General features: G+C 47.7%; 1 protein-coding gene across 4 annotated transcripts in view; it reads left to right on the top strand.

The window, feature by feature from the left end:
- RAPGEF1 (Rap guanine nucleotide exchange factor 1) overlaps nt 1-20,304 on the top strand; it is a 62,463-nt gene that overhangs the window by 40,333 nt on the left and 1,826 nt on the right. The window contains exons 11-24 of one of the 4 annotated variants that reach the window (XM_066580186.1): nt 204-362; nt 5,331-5,423; nt 9,529-9,611; nt 11,870-11,993; nt 12,073-12,148; nt 13,649-13,733; nt 13,945-14,037; nt 14,303-14,491; nt 16,332-16,416; nt 16,500-16,594; nt 16,689-16,767; nt 18,629-18,730; nt 18,814-18,911; nt 19,031-19,159. In XM_066580186.1, coding sequence (XP_066436283.1) covers nt 204-362; nt 5,331-5,423; nt 9,529-9,611; nt 11,870-11,993; nt 12,073-12,148; nt 13,649-13,733; nt 13,945-14,037; nt 14,303-14,491; nt 16,332-16,416; nt 16,500-16,594; nt 16,689-16,767; nt 18,629-18,730; nt 18,814-18,911; nt 19,031-19,159 — 1,490 coding nt within the window. The remainder of the gene's footprint in view (nt 1-203; nt 363-5,330; nt 5,424-9,528; nt 9,612-11,869; nt 11,994-12,072; nt 12,149-13,648; nt 13,734-13,944; nt 14,038-14,302; nt 14,492-16,331; nt 16,417-16,499; nt 16,595-16,688; nt 16,768-18,628; nt 18,731-18,813; nt 18,912-19,030; nt 19,160-20,304) is intronic. The other 3 variants (XM_066580187.1, XM_066580188.1, XM_066580189.1) reach the window with 3 other exon arrangements.

Raw genomic sequence — 20,304 nt, forward strand, 5'->3', positions numbered from 1 at the left:
TGGAAAACCGTAATTGCATAGGCAGAAGCAGCTAACAGGGTCCAAGCCTTCTAAGCACATGCACCCCCCATAAGCATTATGCACTGAGCGGTTGTAGGGGCGTCCAGGGTTAGTAATGCTGTCAGCCATTAGTAAGATCTGCTATGTCTTTGTGCTCCTCGGATCTCTTCTTCCTCCCTCCTCTCTGTATGTAATTCTTCCAGCAGGCCTCCTTTGCTGCTTCTTCCTTCTCCTCTGTCTCGTACTGTGCACAGCCAACCAAAGGGGTCTTCACACCTGAGGACGGCAGCCACCCTCAGGGCATCAGTCTGTCCGTCTCTAACTGCTTTCTGAGCCGCCACGGCTCTTTCCCTGTGCCTTCGGTGAGTGCCAGCTTCATTGCCTCTTCTGTGGTGTAGAATGTGAGAACTAGACCGTAGAGTGTGAATGAGATCGGTGTGATCTATGTAGTGTCATTAGATCCCATGTAGATGACCGTGTATAGGAGACATGTAATGCAGGCTAGGCTTGTAGTAGAAGTCATATTCACGTAGAGCCATCCGCAAGTTAGGTCTGTGCCATGAAGATCTGTCCTGCACCTTGATTGGGTTATCAATAGGTCAGTGGGGTTCCATTGCTAGGGACCCCCAGCTGTCGGGTGTTTTCTGTGCTTGTACACTGAGCTGATTTCTGCAGGAAGCAGACAGTGCCATTCTCACTGCAGTGTTCAGGCTTGATATTACAGGCCCAGCTCTCATGGAAGTGAATGGGAACTTTTCCTGCAATACCAAGCCTGGCCACTGCAGTGGGAACAGAGCTGTCTGCTTCCTGCAGAAATTACCTCATTGTTTGAACACACCGACCCAGCAAACAGCGAATCAACGGGGTTTTGGTGGCAGACTCCATCGTTCTAATATCGATGGTCCATCCTGCTGATAGGCCATCAGTAGTTCGCAACTTCTTTATTCCCTGTAGAAAAAAAAGCTACAACTTTTCTAAGAGACCTGGTGGAGAATAGAAGCACGGTTTTCCAAGTTTCTGCTTGCTGTCAGTGAATTCAAATAAAGTCCTGATGCCAAAGGGATTTTTACGGTGTGCCGGTGTGGGAGCCGAACTTTTTCATTAGGGGCTTTATTATTGGTGGTGGTTACTGACGGCAAGCAGATCTTGAAGACGGTTCTCATGCAGTAACCCCCATCTACGTCGTGATCACTTGACCAAGTCTTAAGAACATGCAACCTGAGATGGTAAACTTTAAGAAGCTCTCAGCTGCTCCCCCTTCAGCCCTCAGACACCCTCAGAGGTTGGTAATAAAGTAACCAGGGTGAGATGAAAGGGTCGGCGGGCTTGGCGCTCACACACTGCAATCACAGGAAACGTTTGGTCCTCATGCGCCCCCAGAGGGGACAGGAGAGCTGCTATGCGGACCATATGGAAAGGCGATTAATGGGAAGGGGGGTGCGGCTGCATAGCGGCTTCCTACTGCGAGAACACATAGCTGGGATTCCAGAGGCAGACTGTGGCATGCAAGAATCTGAGGAAGGAAGGAGGGGAGGAAAGGAGGAGATGGGAAGGAATGGGGGGGGGGGGGAGAGTTACAGGAAAGGTCCGTGTCATAACAGGGAGCGGACGCAGAAATGACTTGGCAGCCGCAAACATCTCAACCAGTGATTACGGTGAGATGTGTAACTCCAGCATCCAATACAATGTCCTGCCACCCTGCTGACAATTGCCCTACTTTACGATACGAATCGCAGTGGTGCAATACCTGAGGCCTGCACAACATAGGGCCCATGGGCCACACATAGACCGCACAGGATTTTTGGCGACCCATGGACTGTGACAATGACTATGATGTCAAGAGGCTAAGCCTTTTGACATCATAGTCCTATCACAGTCCCCGGCATAGTCGTGTCACACTAGCGTAACTATCCTAAAGGCCCTTTCCTGAATCGGTCATGTGACCAGCTGTGCAGCTAGGGAGGGGATAGCGGGTGTCAGCTGCGTGACTTGAGCCTGGCATTGAACATGCAGCTGACACCCGCTATCCCCTCCCTCTCTGCGCAGTCAGTCACATGACTGTGATGTCAGGGAAGGTCCTTTAGGCCTGGGAGTAGCGGTGCAACCAACTGTGGTGCAGGAGGGGAAATTGGGAGTCTAACAGCTGTGCAGGAGCGCTGGGAACATTTTTGGAGAATAAAACTTTTTGGTGTGACATCGTAAAATGAGTGATCTAAAGGAACAGAAGATGGACTCCGAACATAGGGTGTTAAATCCAGAGTGGACAGATAGATTCTGGTTTGACCAGAAGTTGTAATTGTTCTGAAGGAATACAACCTAAAGCTGCTAAGAACCTATCTCTGGTCCCAAGAGGTTGGCCTATGGCCCCTACCTGCTGCCAGGTTGTGCAGGTCTGCAATAGCCCTTTAGAGGCTGCCGCGCCGTCAGCAATGCACTGACAGGACTCTGTGGGTCCTGCAGCTCTGCTGGAAGCTCCACAAATCACCACGACCCCCAAAGTATCCATCGGGAGGAATACAAGGGATGGTGGGGGGGAGGAGGGGGATGCAGCTGCAGCCTAGTTTCTGTGATCTTTGAGGTCTGACGCATGTGGTTGGCGCTGTGGGATGTGTAGACAGCAGAAATCTCCTCCAAAATTAGAAGTAAATGTCATGAAGATTCCGCCCTCTCAAAGCATGCTGGGGATAGTAGTAGTAGTAAGCCGGTGTTTGTGCTGTAACTGGAGGTCCGGATACTAAACCTGCTTTCACACTAATCTGCTTTTCTTTTTACCTCCTCTCTCTCTCTCCTTGGTCCTCTTTAACCCGCCCAGTACAAATCTGTTTTCCGCTCCTACTCCCAGGACTTCGCCCCGCAGAGTCAGGCTCCTGCCCTTCCCCTGCTGAATCCTGCCATCTTTTACTCTTCCCGCTTCTCCCCGGCCCTCCCAGACTCGGTGCCCCCTCCTCCAGCCCCTCTCTGCCCTCCCTTACCCTCCTCTCAGGGTGGCAGCTCCTGCGGGACCCCTCCTGCCTGCCTGCCTTTTGAGCCTCCTTTCTCCAGCTCTCTGCAGACATCAGCGGTGAGAATGGGAGGGGGCTCGGCCAGATGCGTTTGTGTGTATGGGGGGGCATTTATGAATGGCAAACCTGCTTCTGTCATCACCCCTGTGCTGTACGGCCTCCGCCGCTTCCACCACCTCTCCATGCTCTGTCTGTGCTCAGCCTGCTCATTGCTCTCATATAACTACCATCTGCAAAATCATTTGCCGGGTCTGTCAGCATTGTCCTCCCGAGGTCGGGTCAATGCCGGGTTGTAGACCCCAAGGGAGTATTGTAGATACCGATGACCAGGGAACAAATCCAGAAGAGTAGAAACCGGTATATTCAGTCAAATCACCATTACGCTTCCGCATTTGGAGCCGCACTACTACAGTGAATGGCTAGTGGGGCTCAAAATGCGTCAGTAATTGCTGGCTTCTTTTTACCAAGTGAGATCAAGTGGCTTTTTCTCTCATCTGGCGCTCGGTTAAGAAAGACGAATATTCATGAGCCTAATCATAAAGTCTGGCGCTGTTATAATTTACCGTAATACTGTTCCCGTATTCCTGGTTTTAGTTGTGATTTATTCTCTGACTCTGGGCTGCGGTGTATTATGTTGGTGCGATGCAGACGCTCCATGTTACACTAATTAAAGGGGAAGTTCACTATAGAAATGACAAATGCCCTAAACTGTGCGCTGAGCTGTTGTCACTTTGCCTGCCGTGGTCGGGAGGGCAGCTTACTGTGAAGACTCGGCCCTTGGCGTAGTGAAGGTCTCTCCTCTGTACGGTGATTAAACTGCATTCTTAGGCAAATCTTAGAAAGTTGAGTCCTCTAACACCGACTATAGTGCAGTCATCTGATTTGGGAAACTGACCCCCTGCTGCATAAGAGCTCAGCTAAAGGTCCATTTAGACAGGACGACTGTCAGGCAAACAATGCCCGACACTCGTCCCTGTGTGTCCTCGCTCTTGTGCTGCTGCACCGCAGCTAGTAGAGCTGGCTCGCTCTCAGAGGCTGCAGGAGATTTCTCTCCTCGCTCTCCCCTACCCCTCTCCATTCACTTAACATAGAGGCCGTTCAGTACTGACCGGCTGCTATTTACATTGAGTGATCAGCTCATCATCCAACGCCATATGCTGCATGGACGATGAGCTGATCGCTCAGTGTAAATAGCGGCCGTTCAGTACTGAACGGCCTCTATGTTAAATCAATAGAGGTGGGTGAGAGCGAGGACACACCAGGACGAGTGTCTGGCATCGTTTGCTTAACATTCATCCTGTTTAAATGGGCCTTAAGCTGTTAGCGGAGTGTTTACTGACAGCTCTGGAGTATAATACAGGATATAGTAATGTATGTACACAGTGACTCCACCAGCAGAATAGTGAGTGCAGCTCTGGAGGATAATACAGGATGTAACTCAGGATCAGTAATGGATAAGTAATGTATGTACACAGTGACTCCACCAGCAGAATAGTGAGTGCAGCTCTGGAGGATAATACAGGATGTAACTCAGGATCAGTAATGGATAAGTAATGTATGTACACAGTGACTCCACCAGCAGAATAGTGAGTGCAGCTCTGGAGTATAATACAGGATATAACTCAGGATCAGTACAGGATAAGTAATGTATGTACACAGTGACCCACCAGCAGAATAGTGAGTGCAGCTCTGGGGTATAATACAGGATGTAACTCAGGGTCAGTACAGGATAAGTAACGTATGTACACAGTGACTCCACCAGCAGAATAGTGAGTGCAGCTCTGCAGTATAATACAGGATGTAACTCAGGAGCAGTACAGGATAAGTAATGTATGTACACAGTGACTCCACCAGCAGAATAGTGAGTGCAGCTCTGGAGTATAATATATGATGTAACACAGCATCGGTACAGGATAAGTAATGTATGTACACAGTGACTCCACCAGCAGAATAGTGAGGGCAGCTCTGGAGTATAATACAGGATGTAACTCAGGATCAGTAATGTATGTATACAGTGACTCCACCAGCAGAATAGTGAGTGCAGCTCTGGAATACAATACAGGATGTAACTCAGGATCAGTACAGGATAAGTAATGTATGTATACAGTGACTCCACCAGCAGAATAGTGAGTGCAGCTCTGGAGTACAATACAGGATATAGACAGTTTAGAGTCACTTCACTTCTTATGGAGGTTTAAAAGGGTGGAGTTTTGGTGCATTTGACCTTTCTTAGTCTTTTTTGGTGCAATGTCATTTTTTTTGAACTCCCGCACTCAACAAACATATAAAATAGAGACAACCGGCAAACATTCCCTCTTCCCACCATAGAATGAAAATGCAAATGAGGAGCCGGGAGATGGGGAATACGTCAACCTGTATTCCTCTGGGCAAAGCAACGGAGACCCCCTTCCCTCTGATGGTGTAAGTAAAAGTCTCAGTGAGAACGGGCACAGGGGGGATTAAAAGTCAAACCCAGCCCGCCGCATGCTCAGTATCTTTGCAACGCATGCCCCTCTGACCTCCCTGCTGTGCCAGACCAATGCACCGCATGAGCCCCTCCAACCTTACCCAGACACTAACCTCTGACTCCAGCGTTATTACACCACCATGCACTTACTAAAATTAACATTTTTGTGCACGACGATACCTGTAACTTCCTACATGCAGAACTTACACCATTGTGGTATTAACGCATCTGTTTGATTTGTTTTAGAAAGTTTTTATATTTTTAGTGGCGCAATAACCTCATGGCCCGACCTATAGGAAGTCACGGTGCAGCGCAATATATAACAATGATGTGGCCATGGCAAATGCCGGGGGCCGTAGCGATCTATGTGCTGTCCAATAAACCTCATAAAGGCAAGGGCACAACTAGTAACGTTAAACCACTTTTATGCACTGAGTGCTCTCTTTATTAGAGTCCCCAGGCCTTTATTAGAGTCCCCGGCATGTTCACAATTTGCGCCTCTTTGTAAGGAGATTCTCCCCGTGACCCCGGAGTGCGACATAAAATCACGTGGCAAGCTTTCCGTGGATCAGTTTCAGTGTGAATCCACATTAGATGAGAAAATCCAGTGATCTGAGCGACTTCCAACGAGGCCGGGTCATCGGGGCTGGACTAGCCGGGGGCTCACCGCCAACCGCAGTTCCTTAGCACGGATGGGATATCACAACTGACAACCAGTTCCAGCGCCATTGTGTGTAAGAGAAATGGAAAGTCAAGACTCCAAAAAGTGGAAAACTTGTATCACTGAGTAGCGGAAAAACCTCTCCGTGTCAGATGGATCCAGATCACTGCTGCATCGTGCTGATGGAAAGGATCAGAATTTGGCACAAGCAGCATGAATCGGTGACCCCTTCCTGTCAGCCAGTTGGAACATGTCAGCGCCGCCATCTAATCTGCGGCAACTACATGAAGCTTCCTGTCCGTAGGGGCCGTATTCCTGCAGAACAGTTTCATCATCTAGTGGACTCTTCGCCACAGCAAATTTCTTCGGCTCTAGATGGTGGTCTCTAATAAAGTGGTCAGCCGGTGTATAATTCTCAGTCACTCCCTTGTGTCGAGGTGCAACGCAGCCGCCACGGTTATATGATCCACATCCCCCATCTCCATCAATGTCTACATTCTGCCTGACCTTAATAAGGACATGCATCATGAGGCACAACTACAACCCCCAGCAGCCGGAGGCGCTCAGGACATGCTGGGGTTGTAGTTTTGCAGCAGCTGGAGAGGCTCAGCCTGGGGCGTCACTGATGCAGATGATCTGGATCCACCCCGGTTCTCCACCCTAACGTGATGTCATCGGATTCTGTCAGTCCAAAGCTGAAGCCTTCAGATTTTAGCGTAAGAGCAAGAAAATACGGCTTTGTTTAAATCGGGTTTTGCAGCAGTTTTCCAAAACTGTGATGTGTGACTAAACCTTGGACGGTGTTTCAGCCTCCTCCCTTGTGACGGTAAACTCTCCCGACCCCCAGAAGTCCGTTTACTGGAAGACCCCCAGCGTCATTCATTGTAGATGATCCCACTGATTCTCCATGTATGACGTCCACCCAGCTCACCGCGCAGCACAGATGTAGAAGCGTTCCAAGTGGTGAATGCGGTTTATGTTGTGTTGCCCCCAGATACATCGAGGCTTATTTAATACGTAGAATTTGGCAGTTTTCTGGCAAATCTCTATGTCCGACTAAAGGGCGTGTTGTAAGAAGTGGGCGTGGCCTAAAGTACGTCACAAATTGCATCAAATTGTGGCCCAGTTTTTAGCATAAGTGAAGGCAGCTAAAGTGTGGTATAAACTTGGACTAGATAGTCTTAAAAGACCACAGATTTATCATTCAGAGTTACCGTCTACTCGTAATTGAGCGCGGTCTAAGGCCTCCTATCCACGCACAAATTTTCACTGCTTTCCCCGCGGCGATAATCTGGCCACGGGGAACGCAGTGAACGCTTTCCATAGACTTACTTTGGAAAGCGCAGCCCCGCTATCCACGAGCAGAGAATCATAGCAATTCCCCGCTTATGGGATTTAAATCGCAGCATGCTGCGAATTGCCGCAATTCTCCGCTGTCAGATAAACTCAGCGCGGACAGCTGTCAGCACTCCCCCGCTCCCAGTGGTGGCTCCCGCGGCGGCGATCTGCCACAGGATCACGCTACGCCCGTGGACAGGAGCCCTAAGGCTGGATTCACACAGGCGAGCGCGAGATCAGTTTGACATTGTACTTGTAAACATGCAATTTTTATATATTTATTTTTTTTGGCTGATCTGTTTTACAAAAAAAAAAAAACAGTACAAAATAAAAATTGCATCAAGTTTTTTAAAATGTATCTTTATTTTTTGCCCCGTAACATCACCGTAAAAGAAAAATTCTTCACGTGAATAAACACATTGAAATCGATGATCGGTTTTCACCTGCAGGTTACGTCCATCTCCCTGAAAGAACCCACATGTGCAAATCCCCTCCCTCTTAGACCGTATTAGTAAATAAGCCCCATTGTGTCCCGCGGTATGAGCGTCCTTCACTCCAGGCAGGACATTTCGTAAGGCCGTGTTCACATGGCCTATTAATATTGCACAAGTTCTGTTCGGGTCCGACACAGACAAACCGCACAGAGAAAATGAACCCGTTGATTGGCATGGGTTTAGTCACATGAGTGATTATTTTTTTTATCCTCTTTACTCGGACCGATGGTCAAAGTTTGAAAGCTCACTGAATGTCCCATTTTCGTATGCGTCTCGCCTGACATTGGGACATATAGTGTGCGGCGTGTCTCGCACGTAGACCAAGTGTCTGTGTGATGCTAGTCGCGCCATAGATTCTTAGATGCAACTCGCTCTTGCCCTATGCAGGTGGCCTAAGACGATGAGCATCTCCCTGCAGGGACACCTCGGGTGATAGATGCCCCCCATCCCCCAGCTAATAATGGGCTCCTTGCTGCGAATACTAATCATCTATAGCTCCAGCTGCAGGCAATTATCTTAAGACCGTTAATTTCATCCTTAAGTCGATTGCTGCTTCAAGAATTGACCCTGCCGCTTGGAGGACTCGTGTATTAACCCCGATGAGGTACACAAATAGCACCTTGTGCCTCAGTACCATCCTTGTGAGTGACCCAATGGGGGCATTATGAGACCCCCTCCACTTGACCGCCCATAATCCTTCCATCGCTCGGAGGTCCATATGGGGGTTATCCTTTTGCCAGCGGCTTTTATGAAGCTGTTCAGCCCTAAAGGTTAAAGGGGACTGGCCTGCGGGTCAAACTGCACTTCTTTACAGGGGTGTGAAGCTGCAGAAGATGAGCGCTCCAGCAATTACTGCAGACCTGAGTGCTAGGTAACCAGGCCTTTCTTGCATCTTCACCTGATCGGTTGTGGCTTTTGTGTCCGGCTCCCATCATCCGCCGCCGCTTGTGAATTGTGATTGTGGCTTGTGTGTGTAGTTCTGTCCCTACTCACCGCTGCTAGTGACTTGGTGCTCCATCTTATACAACAGTCTGGCATGTTTGTATATTGGTGTATTTTTTATTTTGGAGGGCAGGGCTGATCCATAAATCTTCTGAGTGCCGGCAACGTCCCCTACCAGCAGCTAGCATATATACAGTGGCGGGTGGGAAGCATTGTAATTGCTGCAGTGACCTCTAATGTGTGACGACCCAGCTGTTGCAGAACTGCAACCCCCTTTCAGGGAATGCTGAGAGTTGTAGTTCTGCAGCACCAGGAGAGACCCAAGTGGTCATTGATCTCCTTGACCCCCCCCCCCCCCCAAGCTATTGATGTCCGCCTACAGTCTATTGGCGGACCGGTCTATAATCACCAGCCAGCTTGTAGACCAATTCAGGGAATGCGTAGCCTTAGGTGTGATCGTCCCACAAGTATAGTAGTACCGATGAGGATAGCAGTACATAAACATAATGACTGGATCATTGCTGATGACTTAGAGCAGAGTCCATGCAGATCTTCCTATCTGTAGGCAGGAGTTCAGCTCCTTACATGACTCCCGTATCTCACAGACATGTTGCTCTTCTGCAGGAATCGCCTTTGCTTGGAGACGGACACCAAAGAGCCTCATCGCCCTGCGTGCCAGGCAGCGAGAGCCAAGAGACCACCGAAAGGTACCTGCAGCAGTCCGAACTTGCATAAAATCAGAAACCTTATTTTAGGAAGTTGCAGAACTTTTAGCCTGGGTTCACACAGGGCGGATTTGCTGCGGTTTGCCGTTGCATATCCACACTGCGACAAAACCGCTGCGTTTGCAGTGCAATGCAGCACAAATGTGTTTAGGCAAAAAGCTGTTCTCACAGGGCGGATTTTTTTTCCACACTGCCGCAGTGCGGAAATGCAGCTGCGGCGCGATTTTTCAAGACGCAGCATGTCAATTCTTTTGACTTTTCCGCAGCGCTTTTTTGTCCATAGACCTCTATGGACGCAGCAAAATCCGCACCAAAATACGCTGCAAAAGTAAAAAAGTTTGCAGATTTTCCGCGCGGAAAATCCGCAAGACAAAAATAACCTTTTGAAGCGGTTTTGCGGAAAAACCGCAGCAAAACCGCAACACATCCGCCCTGTGTGAACCCAGCCTTACTTTTGTTAATGTTGCAGAAACAACACTCCCTCTGTAAGGAAATCGGCCCTCTGCCATGTAATCGCGGAGCGCAGGTGGGTTGTCATGGTGACCGGATGCCAGACAATGACGTCTGAATCTGCCATGACCTGAGATTGGTATGATTAGCGATAATGCATTGCAGTACACAAGTACTGCAGTGTATTGTCGGAGCGATCAATGTGTCAAAGGTTCGCGTCCCTACAGGGACATAAAAATGTAAAAAAATATAAGACAAAAATATGCTTAAAAAAACAGTCTGTGCACTCCCCCTCTTTTTGCTTGAAAAGAAAAAACAAAACACGTATGGTATTGTGACATCCATAACACCCCGTACAGTAAATGGAACAAACATTGTATTCTACATGGCAAGTGCTATGAAAAAGGAGCCAAAATGCCTTTTTTAATCAAAAAAGCCATATGTACCCCAAAATTATAACAATAAAAACTACAGATCGCCACGCAAAAAACTACAAGGCCTCATATGGTCATGTCAACAGAACAATTATAAAGTTATGGCTCTTGAAAAGTGAAGATGGACACCCCACCCCCCTTTCCCCACCACCGAAAAAAAAAGGGGGGGTTCTGTTCTGCGGTCCAAAATAGGTCGCATCACTAAGGAATTAAAGGAAAATATATTATTTTTTTTTTTGCCTCAAAGTGGGGGATGGTACATATTGCTGTTTACATGGGTGTAGAAGCTTTAGTCGACCAATCCCCAGTCACTTCATGAGCAGCTATGACAGTGCCGTCCTCTCAGAGCCCTCATGAGCGCCATTCAGAGCAGCGACTGATATAATTACAGTTATTAGGCACTGCGACATCCTAATTATGTCTCCTTAATGAGAACGTGCGGATAGTAAGGCGGCCGAGGAAGCATTGTAAGAACATCAAAGAAACGCCAACAACGTGTTATCTGCCTTCTATCTCCCGGCACCTTCTCCCTTCTGCTATTGTCTGCGCTGACGCACGGAGGAGGTGTGACAGTACCACAACAGTGAGCGCCATGTCAAGTATAGACTGCGTACAAGGAATCTTAAAGGGCTTGGACCACAATTTACAAGTTGGCTCCTATCCAGAGAATAGGGGATAGCGTGCTGATCAGTGGGGCCCCATCACTGAGACCGTGCCGATGTGGAGAGCAGGTGTTGTACGTCCCCCCATCGTCTTCGCTGTGGGGCTGCTGCACCCCCTGCAGTATGGAGCGTTGGTCACACTAGCACTCCTTTCACTGGGACTGTGGAGATACTGAGAGGGTGCCGCTCAGCTATTTCCATCAGCCCCATTTGAAATGAATGGACCGCTGACTGCACATGTTCCGCTATTCACAATGGCGTCGTTGTGGGTGGAGACACTACCCCCACAGTGGCGGACATAGCAGGACACGGGAGTCCCGTTCTCGAGAGTGGCGGGGCTTTCATCCGTGAGACCCCCACCAATCAGCAAGTTATCCCATGTCCTGTGGATAGGCAATGACTGGTACTCTTGTACAACCCCTTGAACCCAAATGATAGAAACCTCAGAGACGCCACACAAGCAGCACAAGTCTCTCCCATGTCCTGCTTGTTCACCTGTATCTGCAATGATACATTGTATCAATCTAAGGTCCATGAAGTGTCTGGAATGGATATAATTGCATCCAAACCCTCAGCTGTGTGAAGCATTCAATCACAATCCTTCTTTTTAGCCTCTGGATTTAAACACAGAATGTCCGCATTCACTAACAGCAAGCAGAGATCTTGGAAAAAAATTGATTTTCTTTTATGCCAGGCCACCAAATTCCACAGAAGGAGTTGATGAAGAGGAGCAGGAGGCAGAAGAAAATGAGGAAACGGATGAACTTTCTCTGGTCGATCACAATGAGATCATGGCCCGGCTGACTCTGAAACAAGAGGTAAAAGTGTCGTCATAGCTGAGGTGGAGCGCAGGCGGTCTAGACACTAGTTACACTGCGCAATATCCTCTTTCTACAGGGTGATGATGGCCCAGATGTGAGGGGTGGCTCTGGGGACATCCTGCTTGTCCATGCCACAGAAACAGACCGCAAAGGTGAGTGAAGTCCACAAGTTTGCTGACCATTTCCAGTAACCAGCAGAACAGTGAACCCAGCTCTGTAGTATATTGTATGGATCAGTACAGGATAAATAATATATGTACACAGTGACTCCACCAACAGAATAGTGAGTGCAGCTCTGGAGTATAATACAGGATGTTACTCAGGATCAGTACAGGATAAGTAATGTGATGTACACAGTGACCCCACCAGCAGAATAGTGAGTGCAGCTCTGGGGTATAATACAGGATGTAACTCAGGATCAGTACCGGATAAGTAATGTATGTACACAGTGACTCCACCAGAATAGTGAGTGCAGCTCTGGAGTATAATACAGGATGTAACTCAGGATCAGTACAGGATAAGTAATGTATGTACACAGTGACTCCACCAGAATAGTGAGTGCAGCTCTGGGGTATAATACAGGATGTAACTCAGGAGCAGTACCGGATAAGTAATGTATATACACAGTGACTCCACCAGCAGAATAGTGAGTGCAGCTCTGGAGTATAATACAGGATGTAACTCAGGAGCAGTACAGGATATGTATATACACAGTGACTCCACCAGCAGAATAGTGGGTGCAGCTCTGGAGTATAATACAGGATGTAACTCAGGATCAGTACAGGATAAGTAATGTATGTATACAGTGACTCCACCAGCAGAATAGTGAGTGCAGCTCTGCAGTATAATACAGGATGTAACTCAGGATCAGTACAGGATAAGTAATGTATGTATACAGTGACTCCACCAGCAGAATAGTGAGTGCAGCTCTGGAGTATAATACAGGATGTAACTCACGAGTAGTACAGGATATGTATGTACACAAGGACTCCACCAGCAGAATAGTGGGTGTAGCTCTGGAGTATAATACAGGATGTAACTCAGGATCAGTACAAGATAAGTAATGTATGTACACAGTGACTCCACCAGCAGCAGAACAGTGAGTGCAGCTCTGGAGTATAATACAGGATGTAACTCGGGATCGGTACAGGATAAGTAATGTATATACACAGTGACTCCACCAGCAGAATAGTGAGTGCAGCTCTGCAGTATAATACAGGATGTAACTCAGGATCCGTACAGGATAAGTAATGTGTGTACACAGTGACTCCACCAGCAGAATAGTGAGTGCAGCTCTGGAGTATAATACAGGATGTAACTCGGGATCAGTACAGGATAAGTAATGTATGTACACAGTGACTCCACCAGCAGAATAGTGAGTGCAGCTCTGGGGTAAAATACAGAATGTACCTCAGGATCAGTACAGGATAAGTAATGTATGTGCACAGTGACTCCACCAGCAGAATAGTGAGTGCAGCTCTGGAGTATAATACTGGATGTAACTCAGGATCAGTACGGGATAAGTAATGTATGTACACAGTGACTCCACCAGCAGAATAGTGAGTTCAGCTCTTTATGTTGGGGTTCACTAACAGCATGTGTACCCCTGTTTCTACTAGTTATATTGAGGATTGTCCTGCTCTTCCCCACAGATCTGGTTCTGTACTGTGAGGCCTTCCTGACCACCTACCGGACGTTCATCTCACCAGAGGAGCTGATTCAGAAACTCCAGTATAGATATCCTTTCCAGTCTCTCTATCCCAGCACACACAATATGGCTGCTTTCATATACTGGACACCGGACGGGCCTCATTATAAGTTACTGAGATTTGTCAGGCTCCATTTATGAATAAAAGGTCTCCGGGTCTTAAGAGTCTACAACTCCTAACATACCGGGGTCCTATTCTCTTGTCAGTCACAGTCAATTATTTCTTTAACCATTGTCCACATATGAGAGATTCTGTCACTTCCAGGACACGTTCAAGCAGCGAGTGAGCAAGAACACTTTCTTCGTGCTGGTGAGAGTGGTGGACGAGCTGTGGTAAGTGCCAACATCCAAGCATGAATTCTCCCTCACAGGCAGGATGGAAGACGCAACACGTTTTTGTGCTTCTTCCATATGTCTTGTAGCATATTTGTGGCCATGTTTTAGTTGGTGTGCTTCATCAGCCCTTCAGCAAAGTGCATTGTGGCGATGCGGTCTGCAAACTTCATCTCTTCTCTGTACTGCATCCTCCACCATGTATAGTAGATGCAGAAATGCCCATGGCACATGTATTAAGGGTATTTTCTACCACCTTCTCCAGCCTGGTGGAGCTCACAGATGAAATCCTGAAACTGCTGATGGAGCTGGTGTTCCGGTTGGTGTGTAAAGGGGAGCTCAGCTTGGCCCGTGTGCTGCGGAAGAATATCCTGGAGAAAGTGGACAACAAGAGAGTGCAAAGCCATTGCAACTCCGCCATGAGGCCACTTGCTGCTCGAGGGGTGGCTGCAAGGTATGAGCGTCACCCCGCTGAAGCTTGCACTCCACATATTGCACTTATAGCAGCTTATACGGACGACTCTAACCCGGTGGATTGTTTATTATTGGGCTATAGAATAGCGGTTGCCACATGCTCTTGCCTCTACATTGTCTGCTGAAGTGTGAAATAGTATAAAATCCACCTAGTGTCTCATCAGAGAATCAAATTACTTCTCTGTCCTAGCCATGCTTTACACTGCAGTTTGGATCTGTTAAAGGTAATCTGTCATGTCAATCATGCTATCCATACTGAAGGCATCATGTTATAGAGCAGGAGCAGCTGAGCAAATTAATATATAGTTTTATGGAAAAGATTCAGTTCACTTGTATCTTAATTTCATTTGAGCCTCTGCTTATTCTCCGCGGAAGAGTCCAGTGGGCGGTCCTACAAGTGATTGACAGCTATCTTTGTATGACTGTACATGCTGGGATAGCTGTGAATCACTGTTAGGACCGCCCGCTGGACTGTTCAGCTCAGAATAAGGGCTCATTCACACAAGCGTATGTTTGCAACGCTTCCATTGTGCACGTAATTCCCAGGAATATGACCTCTTACTTTCAATCGTTTCATTCATATTTGCATGTTTTTTACATCTGATTTCGGGCACGTTAACGTTTTCACGGTATGTCATATCTTTGTGCGGATACTGTATTAAGTATACAGGGCGCGAAAATATGCTAAGTAAGAATGCACGCAATTGCATATACATTTGGTTTTTGCGCAGCGCATTTATACAACCAAATCTACAATACGCCCGTGTGACTGCACCCTAAGCAAGGGTTAAATAAATAAAATACAAGTTATGCTTAATCGTTCCCTCTAAACTTTTATCAATCTGCGCAGCGCTCCCTGCTCTGTTAGAAGTTGCTTGCAGTTTGGACAGCATGTACGAGATGACAGACTCCCTTTAAGACACCGTGCTTAAAGGGATTTTTAGGCAAAATACTATTGATGACCTACGTATCCTAATGGATACGTCATTAATAGTTGACCGGCTGTGGTCTACTGCTCGGAACCCATGCTGATCAACTGATCAGGTGCCCACTGTCAGGGGTCACGGTGGAAGTCACTGCTCCGACCCCCTGCAGAGTGGCCAGTGCTTATAACTGCAAGCACAGTTGTCATTGATTTCAATGAGAGCTGCGCCGGCCACTATACAGGGGTCGGAGCAGCAGCAGCTTCTGCTCCAACCTCTGTATATTGTGGCATTGGCAGCGGGCACCCGATCAGCTGATCGGCCGGGGTTTGAGCGGTAAACCCCAGCTCATCAACTATTGTCGTATTTTGCCTGGAAAATCCCTCCAATCCATGAACGAAATCTTTCAGAGATATTGGGTGATTGCAGCAGTCATGTAGGAACACCGTGGAGAGACAACAAGAACAGGCAGATCGGTGGCAGAACGAAGAGAAAGGACCGTATCAAGTAATGTAAACCACACATGCTGGTCCGTGAACAGATTTTGTCCTGGAGGGTCCTTTTAACTACATTGGAGTATAAGCTATTCAGAAATAGCTGCTCTGTTCCTCCATACTTTACACTGCACTTCTGTTTGGTGAAAACTCAGCAGAAAGGCAGTGCATCGAGAACTTATTTCTGTTAACGTCTATTCATATAGTGTCGTCAAATCGCTTTTTAATTTTTTTTCTTGCTAAATCTCAGTAAAAATCCACAATTTGTGCACCGTGTGTGAATAGACCCTCACAACTGTAGTCGTGTAGAGGCACACACTGCTACCATTAGGGGTCTTCAGCGCTTTCAGTGTAACTGATCCTCACTGACTTAAGTCTTGTACGTCCTTCTCCCTTATTCCAGACCAGGAACGCTGCACGACTTCCACAGTCATGAAATCGCGGAGCAGCTGACCCTTCTGGACGCTGAACTCTTTTACAAAATTGAGGTAAGAACAGAGGCAATGATGGTCTACAATTCGCCTCTAGTCGCCACTCCTGGTGATGCATCCCAACCTCTTACCCATTACAGATTCCTGAGGTTCTGCTTTGGGCGAAAGAACAAAATGAGGAGAAGAGTCCAAATCTGACCCAGTTCACAGAGCATTTCAACAACATGTCCTATTGGTAAGAGAGTGTGGGGGCGGTAATGTGGAGGGGCGACCGCTGCGCAGACGTGTAATGAAAGATGCTAATTATCATACCACCTCATCCTTCCCAGGGTGCGATCCATCATCATGCTGCAGGAGAAGGCGCAGGATCGCGAAAGACTGCTTCTAAAATTCATCAAAATTATGAAAGTGAGTATTGGATGATTAGGTCAGTGATCACATGACATCGGAAGGGAACCTGGAATGCTTTGCATGGAGGGAGGGGGGTGGGTGTAATTGTTAGCCAGACTCTGGAGTGGACTAATGCATAGTCCCCCATAAATCCCCAACCTAGATGTTTAATAACCCTTCCTCTACACCCAACTCTTGTCTAGACCAGATACAGTTGAAACAAACCCTCAGCTATGAGAAGTATCAGGTTGGATTTCAACCTCTGGATCTAAGCAAAATGTTTTGCATTCACTGACGGCAAACAGAGGTCTTAAATGGAACCTGTCACATCCCCACAGCACAATAAACTAGATGCTGGTGCTATTAGGTGACGTGACAGGGATATATTTAGGATTTTTTATACTCTCTTGATCCTGAAGTGTCTGCCAGTGAGGATTATGCCGACACTGCGAATCCGATATAGTTGTGTGGGGGCTCGTTTTTTGCCGGATGTCTTGTGGTTTTTATTGGTACTCGTGTTTTTGAACTCGTATGACTTTTTGATCACTTTTTTTTAACATTTGTTTTCTTGGAGATAGCGTGACCAAAAAAGCCCAATTCTGTTTTTTGTTTTTTTTTCTGATGTTCATCGTGCAGAATAAATGTGTTACTTTGATAGATTGGACTTCTAGGGACGCAGCGATACTAAATACATTTTATGTTTTATTGCGTTTTTTTTTTATCGTAAATTTTTTTTTCTTGGCTCTATAGGGTCTTTTGAACTTGTGATTGTTTCGTCACTCATACAGTATACTGCAGGTATTGTATTAGCCTGCCAGTCAGAATGCAGTACAGATAGTCCCCGACTTGCGAACATTCGAGTTACGAATTTCGCTAGATACGAACTATCTGTTCTGCACAGTATGATGTAATGCTATGGCATTACATCGTACTGTGCAGGGACCGGACAAGCTTCTATCAAGCCTGATAGAAGCCTGTCCGGTCACATCGCGGTTGCTGGGCAGCCGGGGGCCTTCTGAAAGGCCCTAAGGCTGTCTATGCAGAGCGCCTAGCAAGCCGTGCGCTTGATAGGCACTCTGCATAGGCAGCCCTGGGGCCTTTCAGGAGGTCCCCGGCTGCCTAGCAACCGCACAGCGTCCCGCGATCTCATCGTGGGACGCTATACGGGCCCCCTCAACGTCGGGAGCAGGCTGTTTCCTACAGCGGGCACCCGGCGGCAGCAGTTCCGACGAGCCGTGCCGCTCGTCAGAACTGTTAACACTTTAAATACCGCTGTCAGAGCGGTATTTAAAGTGTTAACAGTTCCGACAAGCGGCGCGGCTCGTCGGAACTGCTGCCGCCGGGTGCCCACTGTAAGAACAGCCTGCTCCCGACGTTGTATGGAGCGGGATCCACCCGCGATCCCCTCCATACAACCATTTGTTCGACTTGCGAACAAAACGGACTTGCGAACGGGCTCCCGGAACGGAACCTGTTCGCAAGTCGGGGAGCACCTGTATATCAAGATGTGTCACAGGCATGTCTGATAGGCAATCAGTTGTGGTAGTCTTGGGAGCTATGGCAAATAAACCGCCCCTTGGGAGCTGATCGAACACCCCCGAACACTGATTGGGATATTTAAATGCTGCTGTTAGCATTGATAGTGATATTTAAAGGGTTAATAGCTGTGATCAGCTCAAACGCTGATGGCTGCTGTTGCAGGCGATTATTAGCTGTCAGACAGCCAATACCCGCCCTGTATGTAGTGGGATTGGCTCTATCCTGCTCTATAAAAATAGTGCATGCCCAGGATGTAACTACTTCCTGGGACGTGAAGGGGTTAAAGATGCAGAACGTTCAGTATCTCATCTTTGTTTTTTTGTTGTTTTTTTTTTTGCAGCATCTAAGGAAGCTCAACAACTTCAACTCGTACCTTGCCATCCTGTCCGCATTGGACTCGGCGCCCATCCGCCGTCTGGAGTGGCAAAAGCAGACCTCTGAGGTGAGGCTCGTGCAATGCTCCTTCCTCTGCTGGTTGTGACGTCTGACACACTTCTGTATTAAATCATCTCTTTTGTCCTGCAGGGCCTTGCAGAATACTGCACTCTGATTGACAGCTCCTCCTCCTTCCGGGCTTATCGGGCCGCGCTGTCTGATGTGGAGCCCCCGTGTATACCCTACCTGTAAGCGTATGAAAGGCGTCCATGCAGATATCACATGCTGGTTGTTGGTGTCCATGATCCCGTGACATTGTGTATCTGCACACGGTTGTTCAGGTCACTTTTTGTTTTGTCTGTTTCAGGGGTTTGATCTTACAGGATCTCACCTTCGTACACCTGGGAAATCCAGACCACATTGACGGGAAGGTGAACTTTTCCAAACGCTGGCAGCAGTTCAACATCCTGGACAGCATGAGACGATTCCAGCAGGTGTAAGTGCAGAATCATTGGGGATTTGCCTCATCCCTACACATCCTATACACCTAGTCTGTGTATAGAACTTCACTACTGAGCAAAGGGAGACCTGGAATATGACTGTCATGGGTTAAAGGGTTAAAGCCGCAATGTCAGCAGTATGTTAGCAAACATCACATCCAAAAAAGCTGCCCAGTGAATACATGTGAATAGACACTTGCATATTGCATGCCTTGTAGGAGTTGGCCAGGGTTAGAAAAACATGGCTGCTTTCTTACAAACACAGTGCCACCTTGGTCCGTAGGTTGTATGTGGTATTGCAGCTCAGCTCCATTGAGGTTGCAATACTACACACTCCTACTAAGAAGGGTGGTGCTGTAGTTTTCTAACACTGGACAACACGTTTAAACAGCTATAAAGCTTTTCTATATTAATGGCCGTGCAATAGAAAGTTTAAGGGGAACCTGTCTTCAAGTTTAGCCCCATAAACTACTTTATGGTGCTTAAAGGTGAGGGGGGGGGAGCCGTGTTTGCTTCTCACTGTAAGCTCCATTCCAGCGCTGTGTCTTCATGAAGTTGCCACATACACACAGCGTGACCTTTCTCAGCCGGCTGTGTGCTTGCACTCTGCCATAGAGCTGAATGGGAGCGTGCATGCCCACGGCCGGCTGCAGTGAGTCACGCTATGTGTTTGGCAACTTCCCTGTTCCCTCACCTTTGATCACCATAAACTACATTATGGGGCTCAAACGTTACGACTGATTCTCTTTTAATTGTGTTTATAATATACCATGTTCCAGTGGTGTCCAAGATCCCTGCTTGCTGCCAGTGAATGGGATCATTGTTTTACACCCACTCATGTTCCAGTACTTGGCTATTGATAACCTGTCCGTCAATAGTTGATCGGCCACTCAGACTTCTGATGATCAGCCGTTTGCTAGGCGCACCGTCGCTGCAGACCTAGCCGGAGGCAGACGGCTCTGTGCACAGCGCAGCAGTCCCGGTTGGTTTTGCAGTTTCAGCTCCCATCAAATTCAATGCATTACCAATCCGACCGCTGCAATGTGGACACCACTGCGTGCTTCCATCTCTCTTCGCAGGCCTGGCGAACAGATGATCGGCAAGGATTACGTGCGTCAGCCCCCTCCAATCGGCTTTTAAT

Source organism: Eleutherodactylus coqui, chromosome 10 (genome assembly GCF_035609145.1).
Source record: "Eleutherodactylus coqui strain aEleCoq1 chromosome 10, aEleCoq1.hap1, whole genome shotgun sequence".
In the NCBI taxonomy this organism is placed as follows: Eukaryota; Metazoa; Chordata; class Amphibia; order Anura; family Eleutherodactylidae; genus Eleutherodactylus; species Eleutherodactylus coqui.